Source organism: Miniopterus schreibersii (assembly GCF_964146895.1).
Source record: "Miniopterus schreibersii genome assembly, chromosome: 18".
Lineage (NCBI taxonomy): Eukaryota > Metazoa > Chordata > Mammalia > Chiroptera > Miniopteridae > Miniopterus > Miniopterus schreibersii.
This window is the reverse complement of record NC_138121.1, coordinates 9,001,325-9,021,488: the sequence shown is the minus strand read 5'-3', so window position 1 is coordinate 9,021,488 and position 20,164 is coordinate 9,001,325. Positions and strand designations below refer to the sequence as shown.

Below are 20,164 nucleotides of genomic sequence, written 5' to 3'. Positions count from 1 at the left end.
TCATCATAGTTTTAGAATTTTGCTTTTTATATTGTTCATTAATCTATTTGGATTTTATTTTTATATATGGTATAGACAGCTAATACTTTTTATTAATATGAATCTTCCATTTATTAAATAGGCCATCCTTTATCCAATGATTTCCATAGCAGTATCATACACAAAATCTGCATATCTCTGTCTTCTAATCCTCAATTTGTTTCTGCTGATTTACCCCTCAAGAACACATTATTTAAATGACACAGTTTAAAATAAAGAATGTGATGATATCTAGTATACTGTCTTCTCTTTTGTTTGGTTTTTCACATTTTTTTCAGCTATCTTTAGTCCTTTATATTCCAATATAATATTTTAAATCAGCCTGCGAAATTCTTAAAGTAAAACTAACTAATGAAAACTCTAAGTGAAAGTACTTTATAAGTACTTTAGAGATTTGTGGGGGGAAAAAACTACTTTTTTACAATGCCAAGTCTTTTCAGTGTTATTTTTCTAAATCTTTAAGGTGTTCTTTTATGCTCTTCAAAATATTTTATAATTTTACATATATAGTAATTCATTTTTCTGTCTATTCTTACATAATTTATATCAACACATTTTCTAGTGACTTCTCATATAAAAGGTTATTTTTATAATTTCTCTTTTCCCCCAGTCTTTTTCTTGATAATACATTGGCTAGGAGCCCAAGTATCATGTTGACAAGCTGACAGAAGATATCTTGTTTCAGGTTTTAATAAAAATGATAAATAAATACTATTAGTAGATAAGATATATGCTAAAAGTTTTTGATGATCAGCTTTTTCATTATACAATTTGTAACCCTGGTAAGAATTCTCATGTTTCATGAATGTGTAACTTCTTCAAAAGGCTTTCTCATATTCATTGTTTTCTGTTCTAGAATCAATTATGTATTATGAAAGGAGGTGCTAATTCCTTCTGGAGGTTTTTCCATATTCACAATATTCATAGGGTTTCTATTTCTAAAGAGTATGAATTTTCTGGTGTCTAACAAGATGTGATTTTTGGCTGAAAGCCTTACCACACTCATTACAATGATAAGGCTTCTCACCTGTATGTTTTCTCATATGTAGTGTAAGAGATGAGATTTGAGAGAAGGCTTTTCCACATTTACTGCAGTCAAAGGGTTTCTCACCTGTATGACCTCGTATATGTATAGTGAGAGATGAGCTTTGGGAGAAGGCTTTTCCACATTTATTACATTCATAGGGTTTTTCACCAGTATGACCTCTCATGTGCACAATAAGGGAAGTTCTTTGAGAGAAAGCTTTTCCACATTCATTACATACATAGGGCTTCTCACCTGTATGACTTCTCATATGTAAGTTAAGCAATGAGCACTGAGAGAAGGATTTCCCACATTTATCACATTCATAAGGCTTTTCCCCCGTGTGACTTCTAAGATGAAGAGTAAGGGATGCAATTTGAGAGAAAGCTTTACCACATTTATTACAACCATAAGGCTTCTCTCCAGTGTGGACTTTTTGATGAGTAATAAAGTTTTGCTTTTGGCTGAAGGCTTTACCACATTCATTACATTCATAGGGTTTCTCCCCAGAATGAATTTTTTCATGAGCAATGAGATTTGATTTCTGGCTAAAGGCTTTGCTACATTCTTTACATATATAGGGTTTTTCTCCAGTGTGAATTCTCTGGTGTCTAACGAGATTTGACAGCTGAATAAATGCTTTCCCACATTCATTACATTCATAAGGTTTCTCTCTAGTATGAATCTTCTGGTGTGTAATGAAGTTTTTCTTGTGGCTGAAGGCTTTTCTACACTCCTTACACTCATACGGTTTCTCACCAGTATGACTTCTCATATGGACAGTAAGGGCTGAACTTTGAGAAAAGGATTTGCCACATTCATTACATTCATAGGGTTTCTCACCTGTATGAATTCTTACATGTATAATAAGCATGGAAAACTGAGAGAAGGCTTTTCCACATTTATCACATTTATAAGGTTTTTCTCCTGTATGACTTCTCATATGAAGAGCAAGGGATGCAATTCGAGGGAAAGCTTTACCACATTCATTACATGCATAAGGTCTCTCCCCGGTATGAACTTTCTGATGTGCAATGAGGCTTTGCTTCTGGCTGAATGCTTTTCCACACTCATCACATTCATAAGGTTTCTCTCCAGTATGAATTTTTTCATGATCAATAAGATTGGATTTCTGGCTGAAGAATTTCCCACATTCCTTACATGCATAAGGTTTCTCTCCAGTATGAATTCTTTGATGTCTACTGAGATTTGACACTTTAATGAAAGCTTTCCCACATTCATTACATTCATAAGACTGTTCCCTACTGTGAATTTTCTGATGTTTTAGGAGTTTTTCCTTATGGCTGAAGGCTTTCCTACATTTTTTACATTCATAGGGTTTCTCTCCAGTGTGACTTCTCAGGTGTCTGATGAGATCCAAGGTTTGACTAAATCCTTTTCCACAATGATTACACTTAAAGGGGGTTACTACAAGATGTGATGAGCTATTGCCAGATGACTTCATAGGTTCATTATATTCACAGTATTCCTTTTTTATAAGGATTCTCTCATTATTTTGATGGTCAAAATTATGTTCTAAATACTTTCCAAATAAGTTAGGGTCATAGAGGTTGTGAATAGAAGGAAAAAAGTTTGAGTTTGGAGAAAACATGTAAGAAATTTTCTTATGACATTCACTGACTTTTTCTTCAGTCAAAGTTTTTATGAACTTATCTCCAAGTTGTGTCAAAAGTTTGTCCTGTATATTCTGATGGTCAACGTTTCTCCATATTTCTCCTAGAACAGATTATGAGTAAATATTACTTGTCAATTTTTCCAATATTATATCAAGAAAATTAAAAAAAAAAAAAGCTATTATAGGATTGCTTCTTGGCTTAAGCCCTAGTTTTCCACTATTAAGTAAATTCCAGGAACATATATCTTCTACTTCCTAAGCTTTAGAAAATTTTAGGAAGGTAAATATGAGTAGAGGTAGACATCTATAAATACAAATAGCCTTGATTGCTTTTAAATGGGATCTGAAAGAAAACAGATAAACTGTTCAGTAAAAAAGAATGCAGAATTTTCAAATAAAGTTAGAAGAAATAATGATAGAGAAAAACAAAAACAGGAAGTTAATCATAAAACTATTTGGTAGAACTCTATTGAAATACATTCTTACAAACTATTAGACATGAATAATTTTTTGAAAAATTTAAATGACCAAAATGACTCTATAAGATATAGAAAACTTGTTAGACCAACTTCCACAAAATAAGTAGAAAAACATTAAAAGAAATCGGCTAAAAACAAAACAAATAGAAAAGATGCAGATTCACATGAAATTTTAACATTGAAGAGACAACTCTCCTGCTGTGCAGAATGTTACAAAAGAGAAAAAGAAGAATTTCCAATTTTTTTGTCTGTGAAACAAACAGTATTAATACCAAAACCTGACAAATGTCAACCAAAAAAGCAAATTATACACCAATTTCACTTACGAATATCAATGTAAAAATTCTACATAAAATATCGAAATGACCCACCTGAGATTTTTTCCCCAGGAATATAAGTATGTTTCAATAGGAGAAATATTTTTCAATAAAAATTCATTTACTCCAAGTAAATAAGTTAAGTGAAAAATCAAGTAATCATTTCCAAAGATATTAGAGATGATAAAGCTCAGAATCCATTTCCTATTAATAAAACCTTTATAAAATGGGACCAGACAGACACATTATTTAACTTGAGAAGTAAAGTACAGTAAAACTTAAACGAAAGCACCATACTTAATGGGGAAAATCCCAACACATACACACTAAAGTCAGGAAGAAGATGAGTACTATTCCACTGTTATTACAGTACTGGGTAGTGCATTAAATAGAGAAAGAAATCAGAGGTATAAAAAGTTGGAAAGGAGCCCTAGTCGCTTTTGCTCAGTGGTTAGAGCGTTGGGAAACTGTCACATGATGAAGTGTGCAGGTGATGTTTTTTTGAGATGTACACTTGAAACCTGTATGGTTTTGTTAACCAATGTCACCCCAACAGACTCAATTTAAAAACTTTAATAGCCTGGCTGGCATGGGTCATTGGTTGAGCATCGACCTATGATCCAGGAGATCCGGGTTCTATTTCCAGTCAGGGCACATGCCCAGGCTGTGGGCTTGATCCCCAGTGGGGGTGTGTGAAAGAGGCAGCTGATCAATGACTCTCTCATCATTGATGTTTCTCTCTTTCTCTCTCCCCCTTTCTCTCTCTCAAATCAATAGACTTTAAAAAAAAAAAAAAGGAATAAATTTAACCAGAAATGTCTCCAAATTATAAGAAAACTTTAAAATGCACACATATTTGAACAAATAAAATAGTGTAATGTGTTGAATTGTGTACCCCTCCACACCAAAAAAAAAGTTATAAAAAAACATTCAGCAGCAAAGATGACAATTATCACAGGATAACCTAATAACTTAAAGTGGTTTCAATAAGAATGTTTAAAAATACAAGTAAGTAATAGCTCAAAAGAGACTGATGCTAGGGGTTTGCCACCAGAGAGGGGAAATGGTTAAAAAAAGAATAATTACTTTTCAATATACATTCTCTAGTAGACTAAAACAACTGGTACTGTAAGCATGTATTATATATTTTTAAAAGTAAATAAAATTATTTTGAATAATGCAGCAATTAAAAATGAGAACAATGGGAAAGTAACAATTAGATGAGAGTTAGAACATACAACTGAGTACCTAGCATGATTGGGTAGGGAGAAAGTATAGTGGGATCTAATGAACAAAATGAACTAACAAACAAAACAGAGACAGACTCATAGATAGAGAGCAGGCTGACAGCTGGGGATGTGGAGGGATTGAGCAAAAAATTAAAAAAAGAAAGATAACTAATGGACACGAACAACAGTGTGGTGACTGCCAGGGGGAGGAGGATAAGGGAGGTGGAGAAGGGTGTAGGGGCGATAAATGGTGATGGACGGAGACCTGACTTGGGGTGGTGAACACACAATGCACTGTACAGATGATGTGTTGTAGAACTGCGTACCTGAAACCTGTATAATTTTGTTAACCAGTGTCACCCCAATAAATTCAACAAATATAGCAGAAAATGTGAGCTAACAGAAAAGTAGCACTGTCTTTAAAACTTTTCTTGAAGTAAAATGTAGCCATTACTGAAGTATGAGAGCAAAAGCTAACAATACAGTGGGAAGTATAATTATGGGTACAAAATAAGATGCTAAGGCATTTACAGTGGAAGGAACAAAAGAAATTAGAAAGTAAAGGACTATAAATATTAACAGGTTTATTTGAACTATAATTCCATGAATATCTGAAAGCAAAAAGAAAGGATCCTATGTAAAATGGTGGGGAGACACCGAAGATGTCAAAAACAGAATGATTATCAAAGTAAAGCTGGAAATGAGTTAGAAAATATTGATATTTAACACATAGGTAAACGGTCCACTGTTCCTTTAAGTTCCCTGGAAAGAAGTTCTGAGGAAAGAAGAATCTTAACTAGAAATGACAGATTTATAAAGAATTCACACCACTTGTCACTATAAAAGTCTAGTCTTTATGAAAATATCTTTGAAGGACATTTCAGAGGAATCAACTATTCACATATTAACCATAAAGGTCCTGGCCCCTTCTCGCCTGTCTGGTTCCCTTCCACTAACCTGGATGGTGTTTCCTTAACACTTCTTCCTCCGTCACCCATGGTTCTTCTTCTTGCTCCAACTTGAAAATCACATCAGGTTTAGTGAATGGACAGCCTGTCAAAGGGAAATGACATAAGATTTAGGCATAAAACCAGGATTTACCCAGTTTTTTAATTTCTAAAAGAAAAAACATCACATTAGCAACATCCTGTCAGTTTATGTTCATTCACTGAATTAGCAAGCATATATCTTTAATAATCACCATGGGTTAGAGATCTTTAGAACAAAGAATCATTTAAGAATTTAGGCTGGCACAGGAACACCAAACTTTCTGAAAGACAAGAAAAGTGTGGTTTCTGGGGATGCTGCCCCCTGAATCATAACCAAAAAGGACCTTTTGTTTTGAAAGCTGTAGCATGCACATTCATGTGAGTAAAGGCATCTAAAGGCAAAATTTGCTCTAACACTTAAAGGTTCCACACACTTCAGAAAATTGGGGGGGGGGGGGGGAGAGAAAACTTTACTCCCAGAACTTGGGTTATACAGGAAACTACCCTTACCCACTGTGATTAAGTTGTTATAGTTTTCTAGCATCACATTCCTGTACAGGTTCCTTTGAGCAGGATCCAATTGTTGCCACTCTTCCTGGGTGAAGTCAATCGCCACATCTTTGAAAGTCACTGTTTCCTGTAACAACACACTCCTATTTAATCTGAAGTCATCCATCCTAGATGATGTGGGCAAAACATATTGAACTGTGTTCTCATGGTATGCACAGGCAAGAGGTTATAAAACATTTACCTGGTTTTTTAATTTCTAAAAGAAAAAATATCACATTAGCAACATCCTGTCAGTTTATGTTCATTCACTGAATTAGCAAGCACATATCTTTAATAACCACCATGGGTTAAAAAGATCTTGGGCACCAATTTATATTGAGTGTGGAAGATGGGTGAATATAAAACTTTACTCAAGTTAACTGGTTTGGGAACTCACTAGATGCCTGTGATTCAATGAGGCAGGAAAAAAAAAAGAAAACAGGATTTGGATGGAAACAGAAGCAGGCAGAGAAGGATATCTAAAATTTGTGATATGGTAAAACATCCAACTAGAGATATATGTTGACATATTGTTGGACATACTATTCATTAGATCAGGAGAAATCTACAATGAAATGAGGATTGCTCATTAGCCTATACTAGTTGTCTGCAGCCATGAAAATGGGCTATGATCACTCAGATCATACATTGAAAAAAAGAGGGCTACAGACAGAATCATACACATAACCACCAGACAAAGAAAAAAATTCATCAATAAAGTTTTTCTAATGTTCTGAACTAGAATTACAAGCAGAACTAAGAGAAAACATTATCAAGAAAGCTGTAGAATAAGTTTCAGAAATGAGATGCTGGTGACAAATTTCTTGAAAGCAATGTGATTTAAATATTAGAAATAGAACATATTTTTCTTAGTTAAAAACTAAAGTGCCCAAAGGAATATAAACATAAGAAAAAAATCTTCAAAAGCACCAGAACAAAGGAAGCTGTCCTTTGTTTCCTACTCCTTGAAGAATTTCTATGAGATAAAAAGAAATCACCAGGCCCTAGGTGGTTTGCTTCAGTGGCTAGAGCGTCGGCCTGTGGACTGAAGAGTCCCAGGTTCAATTCTGGCCAAGGGTACATACCCCGGTTGCAGGCTCGATCCCCGGGGCCTAGTTGGGGTATATGCGGAAGGCAACCAATCGATGTATCTCTCTCAAATCAATGTTTCTCTTTCTCTCCTCTCCCTTCCACTCTCTCTGAAAAGCAATGGGAAAAATATCCTCAGGTGAAGATTAAAAAAAAGAAATCACCAGGAGCTAATTCATAATCACTATTTCTAAGAATTTATATCTAGGTCCTAAAAGGATTCTATGAACATAAACATTCACTAACACTAATGGTTCAGAGTAGGCTGTGGGACTAAAGAAATAATTTTTTGAACCCTTTTCTGTTAAAGAACAAGGCCTTTGAAATAAACAGGTTTAAGAAACCAAAGGCAATTATGGCTGAATATGATGTTCCTCATTTGCTTCCCCTTCTCCTACAACAACAATTTGGCACCCATCCACGCACAAAAGTGCCTTTGTGGGAGCTTTGGGATCCACCATATACTGAAGGGCTCCAGAGGAGTCTCACCCACCCATGTCTTGGATAATAGGTATACAGACCTTAGTCCCAGCTCTAGACCCTGTAGTAGCTCATGAACCAACTCTAGTCTCTCTTGGCCATGGTCCAGGAGCCCTTGGAAAAAACTGTCTCAGACAATCACCCATGGATGACAGGTCTCTAGCAGAAAAGTTCCAGGACACCACTGGAACAAAAAATGAGTTTGGCTCATCAGAAATGGTAAGAGAAACAGTTTGACTTTACTCGCATCACCTCTCCCTCAAGGTAGCACAGATTAGGGCATGAGAGATCCTCATCCATAGAGGATCTCACCCACAGAGGAAAGTGAGAGTGAGAATCTGTGTTCCTAGTTGTGCAGGATAGTGCCAAAGAGGCTCATTTCTCTCTTGTCTCATCCTGAGTACTGAATTCTGAGATACATGATGGGGGAAGGAAGAGTCTAGGAGAGTGGAACGTAAGACTCTTGTAGAGCCTTAATGGGACACAGATCCTACTACTGCATTGCAGACTTCATCAAAAAGCCAGTCCATGAGCTTCTGGGTATGCTTTGCCTGTAGACTCCCCCAACACACATCCACGGGCACCCAAAAGCTCTGTAGGCCTCACCCTCTCCACACACACACGCACCCAGTAGCTGGTTCCTTGTGCATACTCCCAGTGGTGGTAGTGAGAGCAAGCTTTGGCAAATGACCAGTGAGCATGTGCAGAAAGTCAGCCTGAATCTGCAGGCCAGAGAAAGACCACAAACGTGAGCTTTAGCACTGCCTTTTGGAAAACGAAAGAGAGGTTCTCAGCAAGTACCCTGCCTGGTGTATTGCAGGATCAAGAAAAGGCATACAAGCTTAAGAATTCTGCCACAAGAGGGAAGAGTGGAGTGGGTATATCCATAGAAACTCTGTGAAAGCCTCAGAATCCCTAACAGAGTTGACGAGTTATTTCTATCCTGAAAGCAGTTAGTAGAGACTGGAGGAGGTGACTGTTACTTCAATGAAAAACTTCAAAGAACATGAACGCTGGCTGGTGTGACTCAGTAGATAGAGCACTGGCCCACACACCAAAGGGTCATGGGTTCGATCCCCAGTCAAGGGCACATAGTTGGGGTGCAGGTTCGATTCCCAGCCCCAGTCTGGGCGCATGCAGGAGGGAACCAATTGATGTGTCTCTCTCACATCGATGTTTCTCTCTGTCTCTCCCTCCCTCTCCCCCTCCCTCCCCTCCACTCTCTCTAAAAATCAATGGAAAAAATATCCTTGGGTGAGGATTATCAACAACAAAAATAAAACTTCGAAGAACATGAAGAATCAAGGGAACATAATACCACAAAAGGATCACAATAATCTTTGAGTTACTGATCCCAAAGACTTTGTGATTTGCACCCATCCCCCTCCAAAATTCAAAATAGCTCTTTTAAAGAAACTCAAAGAGCTATAAGAAAACACAGAAACACAATTCAACAATATCAGGAAAACAATACATGAATGAAATAAGAAGTTTAATAAAGATATAAAAAAAGAACCAAACAAATTCTGGACCTGAAGAATACAATGAATGAAATGAAAAATTCAATGGCAAAATGGATCAATCAGAAGAAAGAATCTGTAAGTTGGAAGACAGGAAGTGTGAGTTATTGAGTCAGAGGATAAAAAAGAATGAAGAGAATGAAGAAAACCTCTGTGAATTACAGGACATCACCAAATGAAACTATATTTACATTGTGGGAATCTCAGAATAAGAAGAGAGAGGGGAAAGGGGTAGAAAGATTATTTAAAGAAATAATGCCTGAGAACTTCCCAGATATAGGGAGAGATTTTGATATCCAAGTTTTCATAAAACTCATAGGTTACCAAACAAACTCAATTTAAAGAAATCCTCTCTAAGACACAATAAATAAAACTGTCAAAAATCAAAGACAAAGAGAGAATCTTAAAAGGAGCAAGAAAAAAGAAGCTTATAACATTGAGAACCCCCATTAGGATAACAGATTTTTTAGCAGAAATCTTACAGGCCAGAAGACAGTAAGATGATATATTCAAAGTACTAAAAGAAAAAATCTGCAAACTAAGAAGACACTATCCACCAAAGTTGTTCAGAAGTGGAGAGAGACTTTCCCAACAAAAGATGAGAGAGTTCATCACCTCTAGACCTACCTTAGAAGAAATGCTGAAAGAAGTTCTTCAAGCTGAAATAAAAGGATGCTAATTAGTAACATGAAAAAATAAAAACATACACACACTGGTAAAGGTTAAGTATATAGTCAAATTCAGGAAACTCTAATACTGCAATATGGTGGTGTGTTAAGCTCTTAACTCTGATCTAAAAGTTAAATAATAAGTATTAAAAATAACTACAGCTATAATAATTTGTTAATCACAATGTAAAAAGAGGTAAATTGTGACATCAAACACATAAAAGAGGGAAGAGTATACAGTTTTTGTATGTGATCAAAGTTAAGTTGCTACCAATGTAAAATAGAATGTTATACCTATAAACAAGGCAAAACTAAAGTAGAAACACAAAAGACAGCGAGAAGGGAATCATAAAATCATCCACTCACAAAAGAAGGCAACGAGAAAAAGAAACAAGGGAACTATAAAACAGCCAGAAAACAATGAATAAGATGGCATGAGTAAGACTACTCATCAAAAATTACTCTAAATGTAAATGGATTGAATTCTCTAGTCAAAAGACATAAAGTGGCTCAATGTATAAAAAGAAAACAAGATCCAACTATATGCTCTCTACAAGAGACTCACTTTAGCTTAAAGGACACACATAGGCTCCATGTTGATGGTAAAAGATATTCCATGCAAGTGGAAAATTAAAAAAAGCAGTGGTAGCTACATTTATATCAAATTACACAGACCTTAAGACAAAAACTGTAGCAAGTGACAAAGAAGGTCATTATAAAATGATAAAAGTGGTCAATTCATTACAAAGATATAATTATCATAGATATAATATGAACCCAATATTGGAGCACCTAAATAATAAACAAATAGATATGAAGAGAGAGCTAGACAACAATACAATAATAGGAGACTTCAACCCTACTTTTAAGCATGAATAGATCATGGAGACAGAAAATCAAATAAGGAAACATTGGATTTGACCTATATTTTAGAACACATGAACCTAACAGATGTATAAAGAATATTCTACTCAAAGGTACCAGAATACACATTCCTCCAAGTGTATACAGAGCATTCTCCAGGATAGGACACTTGCTGTGTCATAAAAAGATAAACAATATAGACAAACCTTTAGCTAGACTAAAAATAATAGAAGAGTCAACTGAATGAACTCAGAAATAGAAGACATTATATATAATTGATACCACAGAAATACGAAAGTTCATAAGAGACTACTGTAAACAATTATATGCCAACAAATTGGATAACTTAGAGAAAATGAATAAATTCCTATAAACATTCAGCCTACCAAGACTGACTCATGAAGAAAGAGAAATTTTGAACAGACCAATAACAAGTAAGGAGACTGAATCACTAATCAAAAATCTCCCAATAGAGAAAAACTCAGGACCAGATGGTTTCCCTGGTGAATTCCACTAAATATATAAAGAAGAATGGATGCCAATATTTTTCAAACTCTCCCCCCACCCCAAAAAAAAGCAATTAAGTGAAAGGAACACTCCCAGGCTCATTTTGAAACCAGCTTTACCCTTATTTAAAAAAACAAATAAGGACACCACAAGAAGAGAAAACTACAGACCAATATCCACAAAAAATATAGGCAAATTCTCAACAAAAAATTAGTAAAGATTATTTAGGTGTGGAATTTTAACAAATCAAATGCATAGAAACAAAGTAGAATGGTGGTTGCAGGGGGCTGGGAGTTGGAGGAAATGGGGAGATGTTGGTCACTGGGCACAAAATTCCAGTTATAAGGTGAATGAATAACTTCTGGGGATCTAATATACAGCATAGTGATTATAGTTAACAATAATGTATTAGGCACTTAAAGATTCTACAAGAGTAGATCTTAAATATTCCCACTACATAAAAATTAATGGTAATTACATGACAGAATGGCAGTGTTAGCTAATGCCATGGTGGTAATAATTTTGTAATATATAAGTATATCAAATCAGCGTGTACACCTCAAACTTACACAATGTTATATGTAAATTGTATCTCAATAAAGCAAGAAGAAAAATTTAAAGACACAAAAGTCAAATTGTCAAATTAAAAAAATACTGAAATCCAAGGGGTTGGTGGAACTTCTGCTTAACTGGGATAAATCCAAAATAAGCTTGGACAAAGCACTTGGTGAGGAAGTAGGGCTGAGGAGAAAACATAATGCAGAAAGCTGGTCCTAGAATAATCACCTTGAAGGACAGGAACACATAAGATAAATTTTTGCTGATAATGCCTCAGTCTCAGATTTCTCCTCAGGAAGATGGATCAATAAACTAACAAATTTTAAAAACCAACACCAAAGATTTTGCGAGAAAAATCCTAATTGCACCAAGCTTAAGACTGTGAAAATCCAAAAAGAGATAATTAAAATAAATTTGAAAATATTTAATAATAATAATTTAATAAATGTGAAGGTCTAATCCTAAAATGAGAAATGCTGAACTTACATGCATAAATATCCATATTTAAAAGTTGATATTTTAGGTATAAATAATTAGGTAAATGTTTAATAAGCTAAATGAATAAAAAGAAATTAAAAACATACAAAATTAGGAATAAAACAATCTCAATGACATGAATAATTTACAAGGAAATATGAAAACAACACTGATCTAAAAATAAAAACAGCCCAGCTGGCATGGCTCAGTGGCTGAGCATTGACCTATGATCCAGGAGATCTCGGTTTGATTCATAGGTTGATGCTCAACCACTGAGCCACGCCAGCTGGGCAGGATGTCCTAATTTAAATGAGGCTGTGGGCCTCAGCACAAAAGATGGTAGGTAGAGTTAACTACATAAAGGGATTTATACACATTAATGAAAAAAGCAGAACGTTGGCACAATTTGTAAATCTTACTCCCTAAAAAGTAAATGTTTGACAAAATGATCAAGTTTAATTACCTCTCTCTGTGGTCTTCACTTGCTTAGATTTTCTCAAAATCATTGGCTTTCTTTTTTTTTAATTTTATTTTTAATTTAATTTTTTTCATCACCATTTATCCCCTCTATGCCCTCTTCCACCTCCCCTCCACTCCTGCAATCAGCACCCTGTTGTCTGTCTATGAGTTCTCTCTCTTTCTTTTCTTTTTTACTCAATCCCTCCACCCCCACCCCTCCCCTAACTGTCTGCCTGGTCTGCATCTATGAGCCCGTCTCTATCATTGGCTTCTTAAAGGGAGAAGAATCTATGTTTGAAGGGCATCAGGAATATTTTAGGATTGCACCTCAAGCTGAGTCCACTTCAGGTCCCACATCTCCGCTACTTCCTCCAGACAGATGGATACCAAAAATCCAACTTGGTTGCATTAAAGGTGGGAACTGAAGGACAGAGGATGGAGAGCAGGCACTGAGTGGGGCAGATGTGAGGCTTCCAGTTATATCGAGGATGACTTATTAAATCAACTGAGTCAATGGAGACTTTCAATACACAAAGTTAGAGGACAACATTATTAACAAAAATTAGATTTCTGGGGAAAAATTTGGGGACTTTATTCCAAAAACTATGTCAGTCCTTAATTATCAAAGGAATCATTTGGTCCATAATGAAATGGAAGAAAACATGCATCCTAATTTGATATATGCAATTTAGCATCACCAGGGAAGGGAAATAGTAGCGATATTTGTGTGAAATTGAGGACTCCTTCTTCCAATTACATTTTTCAAAGGTGGTTATTATCTTTTTTCAAAGAACAAAAAATAAATTGAATTCAGCTATGTGTGTATATACACACACATATACAGACTCTTTTATTCCTGGCTTCTCTTATTCCACATTTTTGTGAGATTTATCCATATTATACGAAGCAATAATCTATTTTATTGTTACGTAGTCTTCCATAACATGCAATACTATAATTTATCCCTTTTTCTGATAATCTTCATTTCTGTTCTTTCCAATGCTGGGCTATTTTAACATATATTCTTCATTTTATCATTGATCAAAACAGACCATCAAAAAGCTGGGTTTATGAAATACAAGAGGTCATACTGTAATATATTCATTGACTTAGGTGCCAATGAAAAGCTTACTTCTGCTAAGAAATGTTCACTTTTATCCTCATGTACAATGCAAATTATGTACTGAATTTCTGCTCTGGTTTGCTTTACCTGTAATAATGAAATTGAAAATGGAAGTTTAACTGTGATGTCTCTGAATGAATGCTTTTCTGCATAGCCATATTTTAACTCTTTCCTGGTTTTAATCTTCTAACTCTATTTCCTCTGAAAATATATGTTATCCATATAAGATTTTCCAATTTACTAAACAGATTACTACAATCCTCTTAAACTACACCGTAGAATAAAGCAGGGAACAAATAGGCTATTTAAAATTTACCTGGAACTCAGTCATTTCCTCTTTCTGGGAATGAACAGGGCCTGAGAAGGCAGAGCTGTAGAAGAGAATAAAAGCCATTAGATCAGGATTGCTTTGTGGTTTCAGAAACTTGTACCCACAGAGATTAAGGTAACGCTGTAGCAAAATATTTGAACAAGAAGTGTTTGTGAGAAGCCTGCTCTCTCAGTCTCCCTCCTGGTTCTTCATTCCAGGAAGCTTCCTCCACACCCAAATGGGTATCTGAAATTTCAGTGACTTTTCCATTTATTACTAATACATTAGTAAATGTATTTAATTATTAAATGGAAAATAGGCAAATGAGTCCAACATGTCAATAAAGTCTAGTGACATAGCAGTTCTAACTTGCTTCTGATGATACTGTCCGGATCAATTCAACATGGTTTTGTCATTCTTTAGAGCTGATCATTGATCCTTAAAACTTAGGGATACTGCAAGTACTTCTTGGCCCTATCACCACTGCAGACCCTCTGCACCACCTTACACTCTGAGCTGTGAGAGCTGGACCACTTTCTGCCTTGTTCTCTACTGTATCTCCAGGGTCCCCCCAAATGCCTGTCACAGGAATGTGTTCAGGGAAAATGCATTAAATATCTGAATGACCAGCACACAACTGTCCGTCTGTGCATCCAATTTTGAGAACTCAAAACCCAAACCAGACCCTACGTACTCTTTACCCAGAATTTACAATATCATGCATGCCTCCAGCATTTATTCAATTTTTACGAAGATTACTAATATTAATGATAGCCATTGTTATCAAGGGTGTATAGGCAACCTTATACTATGCCAATATACTGTAGGTTATTGGAGCCTTAGAGGAGAAAAACTGGATAGATTTAGGGAGCCTTTCATAAGAGCATACATTTTGACCCATCAGTTTCACTTCTAGGAGGCTGCACCACCCCCACGACCCCAAAATTAGAAGAGTGCACTATAAACACTGGTGTTTATCAGCAACTTTCTGTATATTGCGGATCTCGGGCAGAAAGTAGGGGACAAGGAGCACGAAGTTAGTGTATGCCACAAAAAAAAACTGTGGCTAATGCACAAGTAAAATTTAAAATAAATAAATATTAAAGTGTTAGGGTTATTGACGTGTCATATAAAAACACAGTTCCTATTACCATAATGGAATAAATGAAACACCAGTAGCCTCACAAATCTACACACACAACCGTACTCCACCTTCCACCCGCGGAGTTTCTCATCAGCTCACGATCCCACCGCAGCCCAGGCACGCTGGCACGCACGTTCATAGTGAAACATAAAAGGCCACGCACACCCACAAAATCCTCTTATCCACACGACCCCACGGCCACCCTCAGTCACAAATACCTGGCAAATACAGTAACATCACACGCCGTCTGTAACACGCTCCTCTGGCGGCCTCGGGTAACTACCAGCTGGGGCATAGCCCTCCCGGGCATCCTCCACCGACAACCGTCACCGGTCCGCAGGCCCCTACTCCCACCAAGTCCCGGCCTCGGAGCTCGAGGCTCCCCGGGGACTCACCCCCGAGCCCGCGGACACAGGCCCCAATTCCACATCTCAACGCCGCCCAAGTGGCACGGCGGGTGCGGGCTGCGAAACAGGCGCCGCTGGGGTCCGTGCAGGCTGCGCTGAGGGGCAGCGCAAGCCCCGGGCCCTTAGACAAAGAACAACACTTCCCAGAGCCCCCCGCGGCTCACCCGGGCCGGCCTGTCCTTTCTGTTTGCCAATAGTGTTAATAACCAACCGCTGCTTTCCTAGGCGCCCAGATCGGCCGAGGAGGCTCGGTTCGAGTTTTACGGCAGCAGCTTCCCTGGATCCCGGCGCTCGCAGCCTGTGGGAGTGCAACTTGGTGCTGGGAAGCATCTGAAAAGGTCCGCTGCTTTCCTGCACCGGACTACATTTCCCAGAGGCCGTCGCGGCCCAAGTCAATTTCTGCCAAAAGTCTCTTTCCCCGCGGGATCTTGGGATTCTTGGGGGTTATGGTGCCGCGTCCAGTAAGGAAGACTCGCTCAGTCCGTTTGGTTCCGTCTGGCGCGGGTTCCTCCCGGGTCTGGACTTGAGCAGGACGGGGGGAAACCGGGCCGGTTGGCCGGACGAGACCCGCCAGTCCGAGCCTGGAGCTTCTGGCGGCGGTCAGAAAAGGAAGGGGTTGCTTTGTGTGACTGACTGTGCGCTGAAAAATTGGGCAGTGGATTTATGGTAGGAAATTAATGGGGTCGAGAGATTCTGAGGTCGAGTTTTGGCGTCCTGCGAATTTACGACCATCTGTGTGACCACGGGCGCGTCGTATCTTTGATTCTGATCCTGCAGTTTCGTGAGAGACAGTGTGTTGTCAATTCTTTGTGTTCCTGCTTTCCTGACTGGCCCCTGTTACAATATTGAAACTTATACGGTTAAGTCAATAAACCAGAGTCACCAAAATATTAAATTCCGTTTTTAGTTTCTTAAAAGTGGAAGGTAAAGCCGTTAATATGAGACCTTTCTTCTTTGCTAGTATAGGTATTTAGTTCTACAAATTTCTCCTGAATTCTGCTTCAGTGACATCCCATAATTTTTATGTAATATGTTTTCATTTTCTTTCAGTTCAGAATACTTTCTAATTTCCTTTCTGATTTCTACTTTAATCTGTTGCTTATTTAGAAATGTGTATGTTTCTAAATACAGGGGAATTATCCAGGTATCTTTCAGCTACTGATTTCTAATTCAACTTCATTGTGGAAAGATGCTTGTTTTGTGGCCCAGAATATGTTCTATCTTTGTAAATGTTCCATGCGCACTTGAAAGAATAAATATTTTTGCTGTTGGTTGCAGTGCTCTATAAATATCAATTAGGTCGAATACTAGTATTTTTCAAATTTTCTATATTTTAACTGATTTTCTAATTGTCCTAGCAATTACTGAGAGTTACACACACACACACCACAAAATCACAGTCTGGTGACAGAAACTTGTGAGTAGACAATGAGCAAATAAAAAACAAAATATAAACACTATTGCTCTAAGGGAGGATAGAGTTACATTAAGGAGCCGTGGAGTGCCAGGGGAAAGTTATAAGGTAAAGCCTCTTTGGAAATGTGACATTTTTATCTGAATGTAGGGAATAAGGGAAATTTTAAGATGCCTGGCAGAAGGGCCATTTTAGAGAGAGGGGACACATTCACTCCCACCGTCACTAAATCACAAATAGGAGAACGGTATGCAAAGGGTTCTGCCTTCTACCCTCACCCCGCCCTGGAGTCTGCAAGGTAAGCGGTTCCCTGAACTAGAACGCCCGAGAGGAAGGGGCCCAAACAGGCGCTGCCCCCTGCGGCTCAGCCCCTGCTCTAAATTCTTCAGCCCGGGTCGCTAAAGGCGCGCTCTAGTCCTGGACCATCTAGTGTGAAGCTGCGCTCAATCCCTGCTCCGGACCGAAGTACGGAGCTAAGAGGAGTTGGGACTTCTGGGCTCCTTCTGGAAGATCCGGGAGAGGCCGGCGTAGGAGGGCCTGGGGCCAAGGGGTGGCGTTTGGAACCCCACTGCGGGCTCTGTTGGACCCTGCAGCGCCGCTGGTTTTTCTGGTCTGGACTACATTTCCCAGTGGACACCGCGCGCAGTAGCCGGCGGCCCTTTTGTGTCCCCCGGACGACTCGTCCGTCCCCTCCCGGCCCGCCGGGGCTGGGTTCCATCAGCCTCCAAGGGCTGTAGGTGGGCCCCGGTAGAAATTGCCCGAACCTTGGGGGCGAAGACGGGGTCTTTCGGCTTCAGCTCTGCTGGCGGGGAGTGGGCTGAGGAGTGGCCTGTGAGTCGCCGGGCCGCGGGTCCCGGGCGCGCTGTGACGTGGTGGCTGTTAGGGTACCGAGTGAGCGAGCCTGTCACTCGAGGTGCCTGCACACATTGTATGTGTGTGACTGTGGCTGCGAGTTAGTCAGTGGTTGGTGCCGCGGAGTGTGAGTGTGCGTAGGGGTGGGAAAGTATTCTCTGTCGCCGGGTTCCCCTGCTCTCAGCCTCAGTGGCTGGGGTGTGTGAGACCGTGAGCTGTGATACCCTAGTATTTGAGGCTTGGGGGTACGCGAGAGAGGGCGACCGTGGAGACCGCGCCCATTCCCGTGGCCACGGACTGCGATGTGTGTTAAACGGTGGCTGACGCTTTAGTTTTTAAGAATCAGTATCTAGGGAGATTGAGGGAGACCGGGTGCCATCCGTGATCTATGGAAGAAGACTGTGGAGTCGGGAGGACCTTTATTTGATCATGGTGCTGTTATTTATTAGTTGTGTTGTCTTTATATAAATGATTACATTACTCGGAGTTTTGATTTGTAAAATCTAGAAAATCTGTTGTTGAAATAATAAATTAGGAAGTGATTTTGGCATGGGTTGAATTGTATACAAACAAATTCCCGGGTTTCCTTTATGCTCCTCTCTTAACAGGAAGAGAGAAGCTGCAAACTTCTAGGCTGGTGATTTGGATGCTGCAAGGAAAACCTAGCTTCTTACGTTCCCTTTCCCATCTCGGTCATCTGAGCCTACTACCATTTCCCAAGAGAAGAGCCAAGAGGAGGAAACAATGGCTGTTGGACTTCTTAAAACTGTGTACCAGGTGAGTTGGTGTTTCTCTTGCCTGAAATGGTTTCCTGCTTTTTGAAATGAGCAGACATTAGTTTGCCTTCTGCTGAAACTTTTTCTGGGTAACCAGTTATGTTATTTCTTAAAACTCCAATGGATTCCCACCCGTTCAGGTGTGGATGAAAAGGGGCCACATACTAAACCTGTAAAGCTCAGGGCCAGCCAGCCTGGCGACCTTGCAAACTCAGAGACCTAAAATAACTACTAAGGGTGGTCTGAAATTAGAACGTTTTAAACATAAGCAGCTTCTGGTTGGTAGCCATGTCCCGAGGCAGTTTTTTTCCCTAACAAAGGTTAATTTTCACCTTAACTAAGTCTGTCTGTTTTCTCTTGCATCTGAGATAACATACCTGATTAACACTTGTCTTTGCAAAACAAAGCAGTTCCCTCTTTTTCTGGGCCCTCAAAGCATGAGTGCAGAGACCACGAATCTCATTGTTATTGATCCCTTGCTAACTATTGACTGTTAACTATCCCGTACCCACCTACATAAAAGAAGTCTGTGTCTATCATTTTACTTTTTAACCCTCTGCCCCAAACTCTCAACAGGAACTTTTCTGCGACATATGAGGTATGTTATTGGTAGAACAGAGAGGGAGAAATTCACAAACTACTCTATATAATTAAGAAAAAAGGTTACTGAGTGGTGAAAAACACTTTAAGAATTTTTATTTGGTAGAGGCAGTTTCTTTAACTATGATAATTATATCAAATGACCAATAATGAAGTCTTTTCTTGCCAGATTTACCTCTTTTAGTTTTGTAAACAAAACAAATTTTACACACACACACACACACACACACACACACACACACACACACACAGACATGTAATGTGTTAGTTTCATCAGCAAGTGGTCACATTGTAGAAATCTGGAATCCAACTCAGTCACAGCATGGCTTGCAAGTTTTTAAGAACTTTGCCCAGCCCATTTAGGCAGAAGTAATAGTATGAGCGGTTAGGCACTCTTGATTGAAGTATTTGAATTTCAATGTGGCCTCGCACATTTTTTAGAGATATAGCAAGCACTTTCGGGTCCCAGTTTTAATCCTCTGATAGCTTGAGCTTTTCGAACCATTCATTTACTAATTCCATTTATTCAGTGAAGGTCTGAACACCTCATGTGTGCCAGATACTCTTCTGTAACTGGGAATATAGCAGTAACTGGGAATGGAGTTTATATTTTAGTGGAGGTGGGGGGGACAGACAATAAATAACAAAAAAAGC

General features: G+C 38.6%; 2 protein-coding genes across 8 annotated transcripts in view; one reads left to right on the top strand and one right to left on the bottom strand.

The window, feature by feature from the left end:
* Positions 1–330: 330 nt before the first annotated feature.
* On the bottom strand, positions 331–16,240 carry ZNF569 (zinc finger protein 569). 7 transcript variants are annotated; one of them, XM_081119357.1, is made up of 6 exons: positions 16,033–16,210; positions 14,324–14,378; positions 9,979–10,010; positions 6,224–6,350; positions 5,682–5,777; positions 331–2,800 (listed from the first exon to the last, which is right to left on the bottom strand). In XM_081119357.1, exons 4-6 carry the CDS (start codon positions 6,255–6,257, stop codon positions 978–980), a joined length of 1,953 nt encoding a protein of 650 aa, XP_080975483.1. In that variant the 5' UTR covers positions 6,258–6,350; positions 9,979–10,010; positions 14,324–14,378; positions 16,033–16,210; the 3' UTR covers positions 331–977. The 7 variants fall into 7 exon arrangements, with proteins under 7 accessions (XP_080975483.1, XP_080975482.1, XP_080975484.1 ...); XM_081119356.1 differs by having other exon boundaries at positions 16,080–16,210; XM_081119358.1 differs by lacking the exon at positions 16,033–16,210 and adding an exon at positions 15,680–16,025.
* A 1,707-nt stretch (positions 16,241–17,947) lies between these two features.
* SIPA1L3 (signal induced proliferation associated 1 like 3) overlaps positions 17,948–20,164 on the top strand; it is a 237,806-nt gene continuing 235,589 nt past the window's right edge. Inside the window, exons 1-2 of the mRNA XM_081119345.1 lie at positions 17,948–18,113; positions 18,743–18,911. The gene's annotated coding sequence lies outside the window, so the exon portion shown is untranslated. The remainder of the gene's footprint in view (positions 18,114–18,742; positions 18,912–20,164) is intronic.